Source organism: Cervus elaphus, chromosome 21 (assembly GCF_910594005.1).
Source record: "Cervus elaphus chromosome 21, mCerEla1.1, whole genome shotgun sequence".
Taxonomy (NCBI): Eukaryota; Metazoa; Chordata; class Mammalia; order Artiodactyla; family Cervidae; genus Cervus; species Cervus elaphus.
Window position 1 is genome coordinate 39,771,838 of NC_057835.1, and position 17,948 is coordinate 39,789,785.

A 17,948-nucleotide genomic window follows, 5' to 3' on the forward strand; every position below is an offset into this window, starting at 1 on the left:
CATGTTGACGGCAAGGTCTTTGCTTAGACAAATTTGAAAGACAAAGCGAGACCAGTGAGCCAGTTCCCGGTGGTCAGGGCCAATCTTGACACATCCTGAACCTGGCTGGGCTGGGAAGTAAGTGGAGGTGGCTTGAGTCATTTCAGTCTCAGGCTGAGTCCCAGTCCCAGTCTCAGACTGGGATGGACTGGACCCCACCTCTTCCCGTGTGTGTGTGTGTGTGTGTGTGTGTGTGTGTGTGTTGGTTTGCCTTTTGCCTCTTACAAACTTAAGAACCAGTTGCAGAGGGTCCGAGGAGCTCTGTCTCCTAGTTAGCACCACAGCGGGTGTCCAGAGCTCTGGGGGGACAATGAAAAGTGAGGGGAGTAAATTCTGTTAAGTTACTTCTGCGGGTAGCTGGGTGAATTCAGCTGAAGGTAGGCTGTCTCGTGTGGTGCACTCCATTTCAGAGACACCACCCCCCCTCCTCCCACCACCCCCCCCAAAAAGCCCCAGGCTTTTCCTCTCTAGGCATCGGGGGAGGCACACAGCTGAATTTTATTTCACTCAGGAAACTTTATGTTGGTGTTTACACACCATCATTTGAACTACACTTAATGCTAAGTTTGGCATCCTGTTTGGGGTTACTGTTTGTTATGTCAGACACCCTTTCTTTTTTCAATTGAAAGGAAAAAATAATAATTTGAAATACATTCCAAGGCATTTTGAAAACATAACTTTCTCACTTTACAGACAAGCAGACCAATTCTGATTTTATTTAAAAAAAAAAAAAAAAGCTTGTTTTCCAGACAGTGCAAATAAAATATGTTCACAGTAGGAAAATTTGGGAAATACAGTGAAAGCACAACGAAGTGAACAAAACAGATTGCAAATCCTATTGCTCAGATAACATCACCCTTCGTGTTTTGATGTGTATTTCCAGCCTTCCATATACTGTGTGAATTCTTAATTTCATCTTTTGAATGTGTAACTCCCAGGAAAGAAATCGAGCCTTTCCTGCCCCCTCTGAAGCCCGATTACTGCGTGAAGCAGGCCATGAAGGCCATCCTCACCGACCAGCCCATGATCTGCACCCCCCGCCTCATGTACATCGTGACCTTCATGAAGAGGTGAGTGTGAGGGGCCTCCCCGCTTGGCAGGCCTTCCCACACCCACCCTGTAACTTAACAAACACACCACATCTCACATTTGCTAACTGTGACTCTTCCTTTTCCAGCATCCTCCCTTTTGAAGCAGTTGTGTGCATGTATCGGTTCCTAGGAGCAGACAAGTGTATGTACCCATTTATCGCTCAAAGGAAACAAGCCACAAACAACAACGAAGCAAAAAACGGAATCTGAGGATCTTTTTTGTACCGAATATCATTTCTACCAGAAGACGATCAGGATATCTTAGTCCGACCCACATCAGCTTGACTGATACTCTCTGGATTCTACATCCATTTTTTTTTTTTTCAAATCAGCTTTTTACAAAAATAAATAAAGTGTAAATTAACTGACTAGAGTACTTAGAAAACGTGATCAGCAAAAGTGAGCTTAAGTTGTTGCCAACGGGGTCCTTTGCAGGCAGAACCCTAAGACCAGTCCAGTCTTTTAGACAACCGCTGTGTGACGTCGCCAGGCCACCATTATTATTATTTTTGGAATGAACAGGAAGTCTCAAGATGATAATGACTGTGTGTTTCACGTGTTTGTTTTCCTTCATTCCCATAGAGTTTATTAATTCTTGTAATTAATCTCTAGCAAGTTGACACCCTTGCAACTTCAAGGACTGACAGTTCTGTATTTTCTCATGTTTTCTAAGTTTCAGCTTTGCAAAGCCTGTGTGGCTCTTTCATGGTGTGTATATATACAGCTCTTTTAAAAAGGCATTTTGAAATCTCCTTCAATTGGAAGTAGAGGATGTCTGATTGTTACAGTAAAGTCATGTGATCAGGTCTCTTTGTTAAAGTCACAATGACCGAATTGTTGGTCGAATTTTAAAATGTATCTCTGAGGTCTTTCCTTAAGGATCTATTCCTCTGGAGACCTATTTATCCAAAAAAAAAAAAAAAAGATCATAGATTTTCTACCTGTGAATTTTGCTGCATACAGAAAGTGCCCTTTCCTAAGAAAGTTGCTGTGTTTCATTTCTTTGGTTGGACTTTGATCTAGAATACATAGCAGCTCTGCAAAGAAACAATTTCTAAAAGTGGGAACTTGTGCACATAAAAACGTCCCCGTTTTTGTGCCAACTATGATTAGCAAGGGGGGAAAAAATCTTACACTATGGAATACATATGGAAAGGTGTAAAGATTCTTTTGAAAGTTTTATTCACATTGTAGAACAGCAAATGACATTTTTACAGTATTTTTTTGTAAAGCAAACTATTTTGTGCCTTGAATTTGGTAAATGTGTATCAGTGAAACGTTGTAAAAGTGAACTGCTACCTCTGTATCTAAATGTATACCATCCACTTGTAAATGACTATAAACTATTATGTGATTGCTCTTTTTTTTAGAATGTCTTGTTTAAATAGCAGCCAATGTTTCAGGCTATTCAAATAAGCCATCTTTTACTAATTAATTGGGAGATTTTATAAAGGAGTGATTAAATTTAAAGACAACTTACATACAAATGACTGTGTGATCATTAGTTATCAGCAGTATTGTCGGGACAGGCACTGTGTCCTTATTTTCTATGCCATATCACTCATTAATGAAAAACGTTTGAATGGGCTTGTGTTCAGGGACACTGGTAGGTTAGGGTGCCCTACACTCACATTTCCCATGTTACCATCTTCTCAGATTAGATACTTTATCAAGGGCTTGTTGATACTAAAGGTGGGGAGATAGAATCCCATTACCTGTGTGTTGTCCGGCTGCAGCACAGATGAGTTCTGCCGTGTATCCACATATAGGAAAGTACTGCCTCACCGGTAGGGTCCCCAACACTGGTCCTAAGAAATAGCTTTATTCAGTGTTTAAATTTCTTTTTCTAAATGATAACTAAACTTGAAGCCATTGAGGCACTGGCTATCTCTTATTTTCCATTTTGGATTTTAAGTACAGTTGACCCTCAAACATCACAGGATCAATCCTCCATGTAGTCAAAAATCCATGTATAATTTATAATCAGCCCCCTGTATCCATGGTTCCTCCATTCCCCAATCCCCATCTACTGGTTCCACCAACCACAGATTGTGTAGTACTATAGAATTTACTACTGAAAAAAAATTTGTGTATAAGTAGATTGGCACAGTTCAAACATATGTTGTTCAAGAGTCAACCGTGCTTTGAAGTAAACCTCATGTAACAACATGGGTGGAGACATATTTTCAGTGGTTCTTCTGGTGTGCCCTTCAGTTAACCCCTAGCACCCTCCAACAGGATATCTGTTCCAATACTCTAAAACCCACTTACCAATCTTAAGGCTAAAGCAAGTCTCCCCTACATTTAATTTTATTCTCATATGTTGTCATTTAAACCTTTTTCTATTCTTGTTTGTTGTTGCCCTGACAAAGTTGTCCGTCTCTAAATTCAATAAACAAAATTCATTTAACTTTTTGGTATAAGTCTTCAATTCCCATGTCTCAGCCTTAGTTGAATTACCTCTGTGACTCTTCCTTGAATGCCATCCAAATTCTCTTTCCCATCTTTAGCTGTGGAGTTGGGAAGGGGACTGAGTCAATGCAAGCTCAGGGCTGCGGGACTCCTACGTGTCGTACTGCTTTTCTCCAGGCTCCTGTTCTTAGGCTAGAGGTACATTAATGGTGCTCTTCTCCCCGAAAGTGACTCTCTTCAAGTCAACCCTGCCCACTTGTGTTGATCATTTAAGTAACTGCCAAGGCTGCTTTTCTGGCTGATTATTCATTGACACCCTTAATTCCACTTTGAGATTAATGCTGACTTGGAATATGTTACCTTTTTCTGTTGTCTGGCCCTTGCAGGCACTGTTTAGGGCAACTGGGCTCAAGGCTGACCCCCTAGGGAGGCCACTTCTGTCCCCTAGCTAGAACTGGTTCTCTCTAACCTCTCAAGCAGCTTAATTGTAATCATATTGAGTGGAACCCAGGAATCAAAAGTTTCGAAGGCAGCAAAGATAAATTCCAACTATTGTTTCCCCCCTTGATCTACCAGGTCTGTTGGTCTGTCACAAAAGATTAGATGAGCTTGACAGGATTGAACTACATAAAGCCAGGCTGGTGGGTGGGTTTTTGTTGTGTTCTTTTTTTTTTTTTTAAAGTATCCTGTTTCCTTGAAAGGCTACAGCTTTCAAACTTTTCCCCAAGTTGAGGGGGAAAAAAAAGTCAAATGTCTTTTTCAAAGTTTTCTTTTCCAACTGGCAGAAAGAATTTGAAATTGGTGTTGACCTGAATCTTGGAAATTTGCTTTTGCCTCCAACAAAATATAAAATCAGTGAGGGCTGGTCGGGGGGTGAGGAGGTAGTTCTTTCCATGTCAAATTTATTGCCTGTGTCTGATTAAAAAGAGTAGAGAAAGCAAGGCTGTAATGGGCCAGAAGTGGCTGGGACGGGGCGGGGAGCATCAAGCCAGCATTTGTCCACACTCAGTTTAACAGATAAACCAGGCATCTACTAGGCCCAGGGACTCAAGTAGCATACAATTTGCGCGCAAGTTCAAATACATGTACCTTTCTATGCATATGCCACAGATTAACCTCAGGTGTGATAAGGTCTTAGTGAGGCAGGGAGGCACTTGAGATAAACCCTTCAGGTTGGTGATGCAACAGATGGAGATGAGGGTGATAGCGTGGACACTGCAAGGGATAAATTAATGATCAGGAAAGGCCCTGCAGTTGAAAAACAAATATAATACTCATCATGTCTGAAACAGAACATATGAAGGGAGTGCCACGCAACCCCCACAAAAGGCCCATTTTGAAAAGAAGCCTTCATTCTGGGAGGAGGAAGGGGTGCTTCATTTGATGGAGAAGAGGGAAGCCCAGGGAGGTTTTTTTGGCAGGGAAATGACAAGAGCAGAGTTGGGGAGTTAAGAACATCAGTCAAGTTGTAAGAATTTTGAGCTGCTGGGAGCCAGGAGAGCAGTCAGGAGGGAAGCTGTGATGCTGAGCAGTGACGGGCCTGTGAGCCAGCCTGGCAGTGAGACTGGAAAATAACAGAGTTTAGGAGGTAGGAGAACTCTATAAGGCCGAACAGCTGATTGCCCACAAGATCTGACTTAGGCTCGAGTGACTGGAGCCTCTCGAGTCAAAAGCCAGGTTGTTTTTAGTATTGTTTCCGTTTTTTAATTTTTCTTTTATTTTTGGGCCATACTGTGTGGCATGTGGGGTCTACTAATAATTCCTTGACCAGAGATCAAATCTGTGCCCTGTGCATTGGGAGTACAGAGTCTTAACCACTGGATCTCCAGGGAAGTCCCTGTTTTTATTTTTAACTGACAAAATGTTTTAAATTGAAGTCTAGTGGATTTACAATGTTGAATTAATTGCTGGTGTATAGCAGTGATTCAATTATACACACCTATATATCTTCTTTTTCATATGTTTTTCCTTAACTGGCTATGTGGCACAATGGATAGCACATTGGACTTCTAGCCGGCCTAGATGTAGTTATTCATGTGATTTTCCATTATATACTGCTGTGCTCAGTCACGTCCGACTCCTTGAGACACCATGGACCACAGCCCACCAGGCCCCTCTGTCTATGGGATTTTCCCGACAAGAATACTGGAGTGGGTCACCATTTCCTATTCCACGGGATCTCCCCAACCCAGGGATCAAACCTGCGTCTTTAGCATCTCTGCATTGGCAGGTGGATTCTTTACCACTGTACCACCTGGGAAGCTCAGAAGATATTGAATATCAGACCTAGAGATTATCATACTAAGTGAAGTAAGTCAAACAGAGCCAGGTCGTTTCTAAATGGGAACGCAGAACCAGCAGGGAATCTAGGAAAAACTGCATTCGAGCTGATAATCCATCCCCAACAGAAAGGGGGACGTTAGACCTGACCCTCAGGACAGAAGTGGGAGCTGGGACTCTGGATGGAAACTGGGAGTGGGGAAGCACAGAATGAGAAGGTCCAGGGCTCAAAACCCGGGGAACGTGAGAGCAACTGAGGGGAGAGTCATAAAGGGTGACGTCTGAGCAAAGTTCCGACGGGAACTTCCTCCTCCTGACTAGAAACAATTATCTCCTCTGCCTGGGCCTAATCTCCAGTCTGAGTCACACTTCAGAAACCTCCGTCTGGCCCAGGAAAAAGAGTCTGTGTGGCCAGCCCTGGGGCAGAGGCCCAGAAGGTGAAGGGCAGTGTTAACAGATAGCATATGGAGGCTATCTACCCGAGTACTTGGACTCCTAGTAACTGAGTTATTGTTGAAATGACCAGAGGACAATTTCTTTCTACGTGAAGGCTGGAGACTGCGGTCTGACCATTTTGTTGGCTTGGCCTCAGAAGCATGACTTGCTTAAATGCGCGAGGCCATGTTTCATGAGAACCTGGGGGAAAACCAAAGTGCTTTCCAAGTATCGCCAAATGGATACTTGTTAGCTCAAGTGAACTCCTTGTGACTTGCCAAAAAAGATGGGATAGAACCAACTTCTATCAGTCTGCTCAACGAGACAGTCTCCTATCTGGTTCCCTCAAGTACTAAACTCTTACACAAGATCTACTCCAGGCAGGTCCCCAAGGTCAAGATGAACATCCGGGGACTCCCCAGTTCTCCCAGGAATCAAGGCCAGAGCTGTCTGGGACCACAGTCCTAGGTCCTCTCTCGTGACTCTTCCTGGGCCTTGCAGTTTCTACCATACGACAGTGCTTAACACATTTCCCTGTCTCTTGGACAAGTATTGAGGATACGCAGTCGTGAATTCTACTCATTAGGTCTCTAGTTCTCATTTAACTTGCTGCATTTCTGCAGAGCATTCCCAAGATGTCTTCCAGGAGCTTCCAACAAGCTTTTCAGCTGTCAAATGTTGAAATCTTTCTAACCACTCACCGAAAGCAAGAGAACTGATTAGCAAGAAAAACAAAGCATCTTCAGCTCAGATTCTACGTTTGAGGTTTTCCTGTCAAGGTGATTTAAACCATACTGCAGGGAGAGATGTGTGTTCACAACAGCCATGAAAAACGCCCCCTTGCCTTGCCCACACGTCCTGGGTGGTCCACCTGGATTTCTCAGCAGCCTCCCCTCCCCCACAGAGGAGGAGACTGGCTCCTCCTTTCCCGCCCTCTGCCTGTACCCATGCTGTCACCCCAACTAGCCTGGTTCTGTAAAGGGCACGTGTGATCCAGGAAGCCAACGGGCAGGTTGGAATCCTGGCAGCAACACAGGCATGCAGCATCCTGAAGCCATAGATTCCCCACTGAAGCTCAACGTTGTGTGGATCAAAATCTGCCGCCACCCCCCCCGGCAAAAAAAAAATAATATCCTAAAAAAAAAATAAATAAAATAATATCCTGAACTCCTAACCCCCTGCTGCTGCTCTGCTAAGTCACTTCAGTCGTGTCCGACTCTGTGTGACCCCATAGACGGCAGCCCACCAGACTCCCCCGTCCCTGGGATTCTCTAGGCAAGAACACTGGAGTGGGTTGCCATTTCCTTCTCCAATGCATGCATGCATGCTAAGTCGCTTCAGTCATGTCCAACTCTATGCGACCCCATGGACAGCAGCCCACCAGGCTCCTCTGTCCACGGGATTCTCTAGGCAAGAATACTGGAGTGGGTTGCCATTTCCTTCTCCCCTAACCCCCTAGTTCCTGTAAATGTGACCATATTTGGAAATAGGGGCTTTGCAAATGTAATCATGATGAGTTCATATTACAAGGAGGGACGCCCTCAGTCCAATCACTTGGAGTCCTTCTGAGAAAGATGGAAACCTACGGGGAGAAGACTGTGTGATGACAAAGGCGAAGATGGAAGGGACTCGGTTACAAGCCAGGGAATGCCAAGGATTGCCAGCAAGAACAGTGAGGAAGAAAGAAGGAGCAGATTTCCCCTCCAGACCCTAACAAAAAGGAATGAAGCCTTTTGTCAAATCCTGATTTCAGATTTCTAGCCTCTGAAACTGAGAGAATACATTTAACAAAAACCATCTATAACTTCTTTTATCTTATGATTTAATATAGAATATAAACCTCTTGGTCAAAAATGCATAAAAGGGGGACTTCCCTGGTGGTCCAGTGGCTAAGACTCCACACTCCCAATGCAAGGGGTCTGAGGGCGATCCCTGGTCAGGGAACGTGATCCCACATGCCAAAACTAAGAGTTCACAATGCACAACTAAGACCTGGAGCAGCCAAATAAACAAATAAATAAATTTTTTTAAAGGCATAAAAGGAACTTCCCTGATGGTGCAGTGGTTAAGATTCCGTGCTTCCCCTGCAGAGGGCATTGGTTCGATCCCTGGTTGGGGGACTAAGATCCCACATGCCGTACGTTTATTCATAAATGATGTGTTTTATTTAGTACACAAAAATTGCCTTGTATATATATTTAAATTTCACTTCATTGTATATTTTTTCTTTTTTTTAATATTTATTTGTATTTATTTATTTGGCTGGGTCAGGTCTTAGTTGCAGCATGCAGGATCTTTGTTACATCATGTGGGATCTTTCCTGGCTGCTCCCAGGCTTAACTGCCCTGTGGCAAGTAGGATCTTAGTTCCCAGACCAGGGATCAAACATTTGATCCCCTGCATTTCAGATTGGATTCTTAACCACTGAATTACCAGGGAAGTCCCTGTGTGTTTTTTCATTTTGTACACAAAGAAATGTACTCATCGTAGATTTACTCTTTTTAACATGTGAACTATTATTAAAGTTTACTCTCATTCCTAATATTAAAAAAAAAAAAGTATCCAGTCTGTGACACTCTGCTAAGGCAGCCCAAGGAAAGGAGCATATTAGAATCTGCTGACATATGGCCTGTGCTCAAAACCAGGCCTGCCCCTCACTGGCCATTTATCCTTGGCCTTTTCCTTAACTTCTGGAAGTCTCAGTCTCCTCAAGTATAAACTGGGAATTACAGTAGTACCAATCTCAAGAATATTGTGAGGAATATTCAAGGGGACTCACATAAAGCACTCAGTACTGTGCCTACTACCAATTATAAATGCTGAAGAAAAGGTATTAGGTTGAATTATACCAAAATGCTGTGACAATTATTTTTGACTTACAAAAAAGGCAGTTTCAGAGGGTTCAGCCTAGCAGTAATGATAGTCATGGTGGTAAGAACAGAGACCTTGTTTGTAATACCATTTGGCTTTTCCAGTAGCAATTCTCAGCTCTGACCTCAGCTGGGGGTCCTACAGTTCAGTTTCAATTCTGACACCGCTCAAGGCGAGCACAGACCCACAGGTTAAAGGCTAAGTCCCACGAGACTGCCCCCACTTCAGATGTCAGCTGCAAATGGGAGCCCTAGGTTACCCACACAACTGTCCAGCTGACTCCAAAGTCAGCAGTTCCCACAACACCCCCTTGGGGTTGCTACTTTGCCGGAACAACTCATAGCTCAGGTAAACACTGTACTTAAGATAACAGCTTATTATAAAGGATACAAATCAACAGCCAGTTGAAAAGGTTGCACAGAACAAGGATGTGGAGGGGAAAGGTGATACCCTCTCCAGACACACCACCTTCCCAGCATTCAAGGTGTACGGTCACCTGAAGCTCTCCAAATCTCATAGTTCCAGAAGTTTCACCCTTGGCTGTTCTCCTGAAACTACCACAACATTTTTAATCAGCTAGCCTGCTCAGACACTCAGTCCTGTCCGACTCTTTGCAACCCCGTGGATTGTAGCCCACCAGGCTCCTCTGTCCATGGGATTTCCCAGGCAAGAACACAGAGTGGGTTGCTGTTTCCTTCTCCAGAGGATCTTTCCAATCCAGGGATCGAACCCATGTCTTCTGCATTAGCAGTCAGGTTCTTCACTACTAGTGCCACCTGGGAAGTCATACAAAATAAAAAATTTTAAAAAAAAAAGAATTTTTGTTCCTTGTCAGTCCAATGGTTAGGACTCGGTGTTTCTACTACAGAGGGGTTCTATCCCTGGTCAGGGAACTAAGATTCCCCCAAGCCAAATGGTATGGCCAAAAAGAAAAAGAACTTTTATGGTAGTTTTATTATGTAGGCAAGATTGACTAAATCACTGGCCACTGATGAACTCAATTTCCATCGCCTCTTCCTATCCAAGAGGTTGCTGGTGGGAGGGGATGAATAGCAGTTAAAACTTCCAACCCTCTAGGCAAGGCCAACCCCCTCCTTGAAACCATCTAACTGCCAACTTTGAGTCACCTCATTAGCATAAACTCAGGCTTGGTTGAAAGGGGCTTGTTATAAATAACAAAAGACACTTCACTCCTGAAATTCCAAAGGTTTTAAGAGTTCTATGCCAGGAACTGGGGGCAAAGAACAAATAGATATGTCTTTTTATTATAACACAAAAATCTGTTGTTGTTGTTGTTGTTTGTTTTAGTCACTAAGTTGTGTCTGACTCTTTGCAACCCCATGGAATTCACTATGTTGCAATTATTTGTACATCTGAGGTCAACAGTCGTGTTTATTTATCGCAACCATCCTAGTCCTAGCACATCAAACAGAGCCAAGCACACAGTTAGATGCTCAATTAATGTTGACTGAATGACCTTTGTGTTTTTCACATTTACCTGGTGGCCATCTCATCCATGCAATAAAAAGGAACTTTACCAAATCTTGTGTGCATTAAAGGAGTTGTTTTCCTGCTCTATTGCTTCTAAAGGAATTATGTGGACAAAGGAATTTTGCATTCATGTGCCTTGGTAGACTTTACTCCAATCAACCTCACCAGTACATAAGGTTCTAAAGACCAGAAAAGCTTGTGAGGCACCTATAGATGCTGTTCCACCGATGCTGGCCCTCCCAACCCGTCTGAGTATCTCACCAGGCTTGGAAACTCAAGAAAGAAAAACAAAAGTTAGCCACATTTTGTAAAAGATGAGCACTGAGGCAGACACAGAGAAGTTGAATCGGACCCCTAACACATCATTTCCTTCTGTCTTGAAGTGGCAATGGAAATCTTACCTTTTTCAGGAGAAGAAGAAAAAGAGAAAGAAGAACTAGATGCTTCTATTGTCCAGAATCTGACTTTTCATTTTCTATGGCTTTGCTCTGACTTTGGCAACAGCATTGTCAGACTTTTCAGAGCTCTACAGCAAGATGGATGCTAGAGGATCTTTGCCACATTCCCGGGAGGGGACCGAAGATGCTTTTCTCATGACAGCCTTTGGAGTCCAACTTGCTGCCCTCAGCATTCCTGAAGCAGCGGAGGGAGATTCCCCCCACCCTGCCCTGCCCCCTCGAGCCATCCCCCCACTCCCCTATCCCCGCCCACCCCGGACTGTGAGCTGGAGAAACAGAGAACCTGGCCAGGGAGTGAAGAAATGAATCCGGCTGTCACGGAAGGAACTAGATGGAGCAAAAGCTGTGGCCCCGGGGGAGATTCCCTAACCAGAGTTCCTCCAGCTGCTCCGACTTCCTGCTCCACCACCGCCTGGAGTCTGTCCCCAAGGACCTTCCCGAGGCCAGCTGAAAGCCAGAAACCATCCCTCCTTACCTGCTCCAGATGCAACGCAGCGCATTCTGGAGAGAGGGGCCAGCAGGATCCCCTCTCTGGGATGGAGGTTTCGGGAAAAACTTTCATTCGCAATTCTAGGTTTTAGCTCCGAGAGCCACAGGATAAAAAGTGTGCGCAATCTGGGTTCTCAATGAAGAACTGTCCATTTGAAATTATTTCTCTTAGAAGGGAAGAAGTAGTGCTTTAAAGTTACTTGAAAAAAATCAAGTAACTTCACAGATCAGTTCATTGTCAGCTTAAGAGGAAGGGAGGAGGTGATGGTGGACTACAGAAAAATACACACAGTTGTAGGATTCCCCAGGCCAGTCTACTTGGCCCTCCCAGGCAGTGGAGTGTTTTAGCCTGAAGCAGATTCCTTAATCAGCCTTGGGATTTCTAGTATTTTCTCATTGTATCAGACCTCCAAAAACCAGATTCATTTGCAACCACACCAGCTACAATCTGGGAGGTGGGAAGATGAAAAAGGAAAAGAAAGAAAATGTTTCTGTATTTCTAAGTTCAAATAAGCTATTTAAAGAGCACACCTCAGTCTTAGAAGAACAGGTATTTCAAAGACTGGAACACCTGAGTGCTGTTGTAAACAGCTGTGTGCTAAAACATAAAATGCTGCAGCCACTATGGAAAAAGTATGGTAGTCCCTCAAAAAATTAAAAATAGAATTTTCATATGATCCAGCAATTCTACTTCTCCATATATATCCAGAAGAATTAAAATCAGGGTCTCCAGGACTTCTCTGGTGGTCCAGTGGTAAAGAATCCGCCTGCCAATGCAGGGGACACAGGTTCAATCCCTGGTCTGGGAAGATCCCACATGCCTTGGGACAAGTAAGCCCCTGTGCCACAATTACTGAGCCCATGCTTTGAAGCCCACCAGCAGCAACAAGAGAAGTCACCACAATGAGAAGTTCAAGTACCGGAATGAAGACCCAACACAGCCAAATATAAAAAAATAAATAAAAATTTAAAAATAAAGCAGAGCCTCAAAGGGGTATTTGTAACCTATGTTCATAGCTTCTATTCACAAGAAAAGTTATGACCAACCTAGACAGCATATTAAAAAGCAAAGGCATTACTTTGCCAACTAAGGTCCGTCTAGTCAAAGCTATGGTTTTCCCAGTAGTCATGTATGGATGTGAGAGTTGGACTATAAAGAAAGCTGAGTGCCGAAAAATTGATGCTTTTGAACTGTGGTGTTGAAGAAGACTCTTGAGAGTCCCTTGGACTTCAAGGAGATCCAACCAGTCCATCCTAAAGGAGATCAGTCCTGAATATTCATTGGAAGGACTGATGCTAAAGCTGAAACTCCAATACTTTGGCCACCTAATGTGAAGAACTGACTCATTGGAAAAGACCCTGATGCTGGAAAAGATTGAAGGCAGGAGGAGAAGGGGATGACAGAGGATGAGATGGTTGGATGGCATCACCAACTCGATGGACATGAGTTTGAGTAAACTCCGGGAGTTGGTGATGGACAGGGAGGCCTAGCATGCTGCAGTGCATGGGGTCACAAAGAGTCAGACACGACTGAGCGACTGAGCTGACTGACTGACTGACTGAAAAAGTGAAAGAAACCCACATGTCCATTGACAGATGAGTGGATAAACAAAATTTGGAATAGACATACAATGGAATATTGTTCCCCCTTACAAAGACAAGAAATTCTGAGACATACTACGACAGGGATGAACCTTGAGAACATGATGCTAAATGAAATAGACAAGTCACAAAAGGACAAATACTGTCCGATCCATTCATACGAGATAACTAGAATAATCAAATTCACAGCAATAGAAAGTAGAATGTTGGTTGTTAGGGGCAGGCTGGAGGGCAGGATGGGGGGAAAGGAAATGGGAATTTATTTAATAGGTACAAAGTTTCGGTTCTGCAAGACAAAAAAGTTCTAGAGACTGACTACACAAAGATGTGAATATGTGGAATGCTATTAAACTGTAAACTTGGGAATTCCCTGGTGGTCCAGTGGTTAGGACTCCATGCTCCCATTGCCAGGGCCCAGTTTCAATCCAAGGTGGAGGTAAGGAAACTAAAATCCCACAAAGCCATGTAGTGCAGTCAGAAAAAAATATTTTTTGAACTGGAAACTTAAAAATGGTCAAGATGGTAAATTGTACCATAGTTGTGTATCCTAAAAGATGATAGCAGCTGTGAAAGTGCTGCACTCAATATGCCAGCAAATTTTGAAAACTCAGCAGCAGCCACAGGACTGAAAAATGTTAGTTTTCATTCCAATCCCAAAGAAAGGCAATGCCAAAGAATGTTCAAACTACTACACAATTGCACTCATCTCACACGTTAGCAAAGTAATGCTCAAAATTCTCCAAGCCAGGCTTCAACAGAATGTGAACTACAAACTTCCAGATGTTCAAGCTAGATTTAGAAAAGGCAGAGGAACAAGAGATCAAATTTCCAACATCTGCTGGATCATCAAAAAAGCAAGAGAATTCCAGAAAAACATCTACTTCTGCTTTATTGACTATGCCAAAGCCTTTGACTGTGTAGATCACAACAAACTGTGGAAAATTCTTCAAGAGATGGGAATACCAGACCACCTGACCTGCCTCCTGAGAAATCTGTATGCAGGTCAAGAAGCAACAGTTAGAACCAGACATGGAACAACAGATTGGTTCTAAATTGGGAAAGGAGTATGGTCAAGGCTGTATATTGTCACTCTGCTTATTTAACTTCTATGCAGAGTACATCATGAGAAATGCAGGGATGGAGGAAGCACAAGCTGGAATCAAGATTGCCAGGAGAAATATCAGTAACCTCAGATATGCAGATGACACCGCCCTTATGGCAGAAAGTGAAGAGGAACTAAAGAATTCTTTTTTTTTTTTCTCATTTATTTTTATTAGTTGGAGGCTAATTACTTACAATATTACAGTGGTTTTGGCCATACATTGACATGAATCAGCCATGGATTTACATGTGTTCCCCATCCTGATCCTCCCTCCCACCTCCTGAAACTAAAGAATTCTTGATGAAAGTGAAAGAGGATAGTGAAAAAGTTGGCTTAGAACTCGACATTCAAAAAACTAATGTGAAGAACTGACTCATTGGAAAAGACCTTAATGCTGGGAAAGATTAAAGGCGAGAGGAGAAGGGGATGACAGAGGATGAGATGGTTGGATGGCGTCACCGACTCAATGGACATGAGTTTGCATGGCTCCAGGAGTTGGTGTGCTGCAGTCCATGGGGTGGCAAAGAGTCGGACACAACTGAGTGACTTAACTGATCTGAACCGTGTATCTTGTGTGTGTGTGCATGCCACATGCACACACTCAGCCATGTCTGAGTTTTTGTGATCCTGAGGACTGTATCCCTCCAGACTCCCCTGTCCATGAGGAGTCTCCAGGCAAGAATACTGGAGTGGGTTGCCACGCTCTCCTCCAGGGGATCTTCCTGAACCAGAGATCGAACCCAAGTCTCCTGCATTGCAGGCGGATTCTTTACCACCGAGCCACTGGGGAAGCCCACTTGTGTATCTTACTGCAATTTAAACAAAAAACACTTGAATGGCCTGGACTTTGGGGCCACTATGAAGAAGGTGACATTTCACCCATAAGTGACCATAGCAGATTTTCCTTACTGGATGCTATCTTTGCCTGTGACAAGAGAGGAAGAAATCACAGGGCAAGCACTACAAGCTGATGCCCCATGCTGGGCAGTGAGGATGCAAAGGTGACCAGGACACACATCCTTAGGGGACGGACGGCTGGACAGAGGAAATGATTGCCGTGTGAGCACTGCAAAGGCTGTTGCCAGGTGTACTTTCTAAGCCACCAACACTGCCGGCTCCAGTTTCCAGTGACTTCTCCCGCTCCCAGACTGTACCCCACTCACAACATCAAGCATGCTCACATGAAATACAGCACCTTTTCCCCACGAGTCTCCAGAGATGCTCCTAGGAAAGTGCTCATGGCCAGAGACCGTTCCCAGTGCATCAGGAACACCCCCCAGTCCTGAGGGGTAGCCGGTTCTGAGCAACCTTGGGAATTCAGCTGCTGTTTACACCTCTGTGTGGTTGACCAGGGCTCTCTGCAAATCAGGGTGAGTCTTGGTTTCCTCCCAGGGCTGGGCACCGAGAAGGCCTTCAGGGCACATGAGCTATTGCTTTGCACCATTGTTTTCCTTCTCAAACTGAGGTGAGAGTTTACCTAGTTGGGAGCCTGTTCTCTCATTGGTCTGGGGTGGGAGATAATGAGGCCACTGTGGTTTTTCTCAGGAGTCCTGGTCCTTCCTCTGGGTTGGAAGTGACCTGAGGCATGACCAGAAACCATTAAGCTGAGGCCCTGCCGGGACCGATAGCTCACAGAGTGGGCCGTGGGCTCAGACAGAGTGGGGAGCCAGAGGCGGGGGCAGACCACCAGTCATCCTGGCTCGGCAGAGTGGTCCAGGCTAACACAGAAGTCCCCTAGTAGGAAACAGGACTTCTCTGGGCTCCAAGGTCTTCAGGCAGTCTGTTCTCAGCCACACTCACACACCTGAGTCATAGCAGCCCCACCACAAACTGGTACAACTGCTCTGTTGCCGCATCCAGGGGACAGTTGCTGGTAGGTTGGTACTCCGTTTCCGAGCACTTAAAATCCTCAGACGAAACTTCCATTCATGTTGTTGTTGTTATTCTGTGTTCTGTAGCTTCATCTGATCAATTTTTTCCTTTTTTAGTTCTACCTGTTTATTGCTACCAATCCGTCTCCCTCCACGCCCCCCTTCATGCGTGCATGCTCAGTCATGTGACCCATGGACTATAGCCTGCCAGGTTCCTCTGTCCATGGGATTTTCCAGGAAAGAATACTGGAGTATGTTGTTATTTCCTTCTCTTCATCTTGTCAATTTTTAATTGTGTATAATCTCATTCATGTATCCCTCCTCCTCTGCATGCTTCCCCCCACCTCTGTCCCCAACATTCTCCTGGATTTACTATCTCCCTGGGGGTCTTTGGGCTTCCCAGGTGATTCAATGGTAAAGAATCCATCTTCCAGTGCAGGAGATGCAGGTTCAATCCCTGGGCCTGGAAGATCCCCTGGAGGAGGAAATGGCAACTTACTCCAGTATTCCTGCCTGGAGAACCCCAAGGACAGAGGAGCACGGCAGGCTATATAGTCCATAGCATGGCAGAGTCGGACATGACTGAACGTGCGGGACACCTGGGGATCTTTGAGCTTTGGCCAGGCCATTTCTACCATTTTCCCACTTTCCATGTGGAGTCCCAGGCTCACTCCCTCCATGGGGCCCCAAAATTGCTCCACCAGAAGTGCAGTCTCCTTCCCTCCACTGAACTCTCCAAGTGCCAGGTCAGTGCTAGGGGCACTCACTGTTCACATCTCTGCTGCAAGCAAGTAGAAGGTAGGGATCTTACTTTATCCATCTTTGTGTTTCTCCTCCCGTGTCATTCTCCCATGCCTCACACAAAATTTTTGCTCAGAAAATGTTTACGGAAAGAATACATGCAACTCAACTGTATAAAACTGAATCGCCCAATTAAAACATGAGCAAAGAACTTCAATAGACATTTCTCCAAAGATCTGCAAACAGTCAACGAGCACATGAGATGTTCACTTTCATGAATCATTAGAGAAACGTCAATCAAGATCGTGATGATACCACTTCACATCCACTAGAGTGGCTATCATAATAAAAATAATAATAAAAACAGAAAACAAATGTTGGCAAGAATGTGGGAGAATTGGGTACACTTGCACATTGCTGGTGGGGATGTATAATGGTTCAGCTGCTGTGGAAAACAATCTGGTAGTTCCTCAAAAAGTTAAACCAAGAATTCCCATGTGCATGTGTGTGCTAAGTCACTTCAGTCATGTCTGACTCTTTGCGACGCTATAGACTGTAGATTGCCAGGCTCCTCTGTCCATTGGATTCTCCAGGCAAGAATACTGGAGTGGATTGCCATTCCCTCCTCCAGGGATCTTCCCAAACCAGAGATAGAACCCAAGTCTCCTATGTCTTCTGCATTGTGGGCGGGTTCTTTACCACTAACGCCACCTGGGAAGCCCAAGAACTACCACATGACCCAGCAATTCCACATCTAGGCATATACCCCAAAGACTTAGAAATAAGTATTTAAATGAAAACTTGTACGTGAGTGTTCATTGTAGTGCTATTCACAATAGTCAAAAGGCGGAAACAATATGTGTTTCCATCAACAGATGAATGTGCTCTACAGGCTTCAACTTGAATGAACCTTGAAAACATTACTCCCAGGAGCCAGGTGCAAAAGATGACACATTGCCATGTCATTCCTTTGTATGAAATGTCCAGAACAGGCAAAGCTGTAGGTACAGAAATTAAATCAATAGTTGTTTACAACAAGGAATAGAGATGGAGGTTGGGGTGTGAT

General features: G+C 44.3%; 1 protein-coding gene across 1 annotated transcript in view; it reads left to right on the forward strand.

Moving 5' to 3' along the window:
- Positions 1-3,538, forward strand: part of RDH10 (retinol dehydrogenase 10) — a 30,134-nt gene extending 26,596 nt beyond the window's left edge. Inside the window, exons 5-6 of the mRNA XM_043879355.1 lie at positions 978-1,109; positions 1,217-3,538. Of these exons, the coding sequence (XP_043735290.1) occupies positions 978-1,109; positions 1,217-1,340 (256 nt within the window). The 3' untranslated portion in view covers positions 1,341-3,538. The remainder of the gene's footprint in view (positions 1-977; positions 1,110-1,216) is intronic.
- The last annotated feature ends 14,410 nt before the right edge of the window (positions 3,539-17,948 follow it).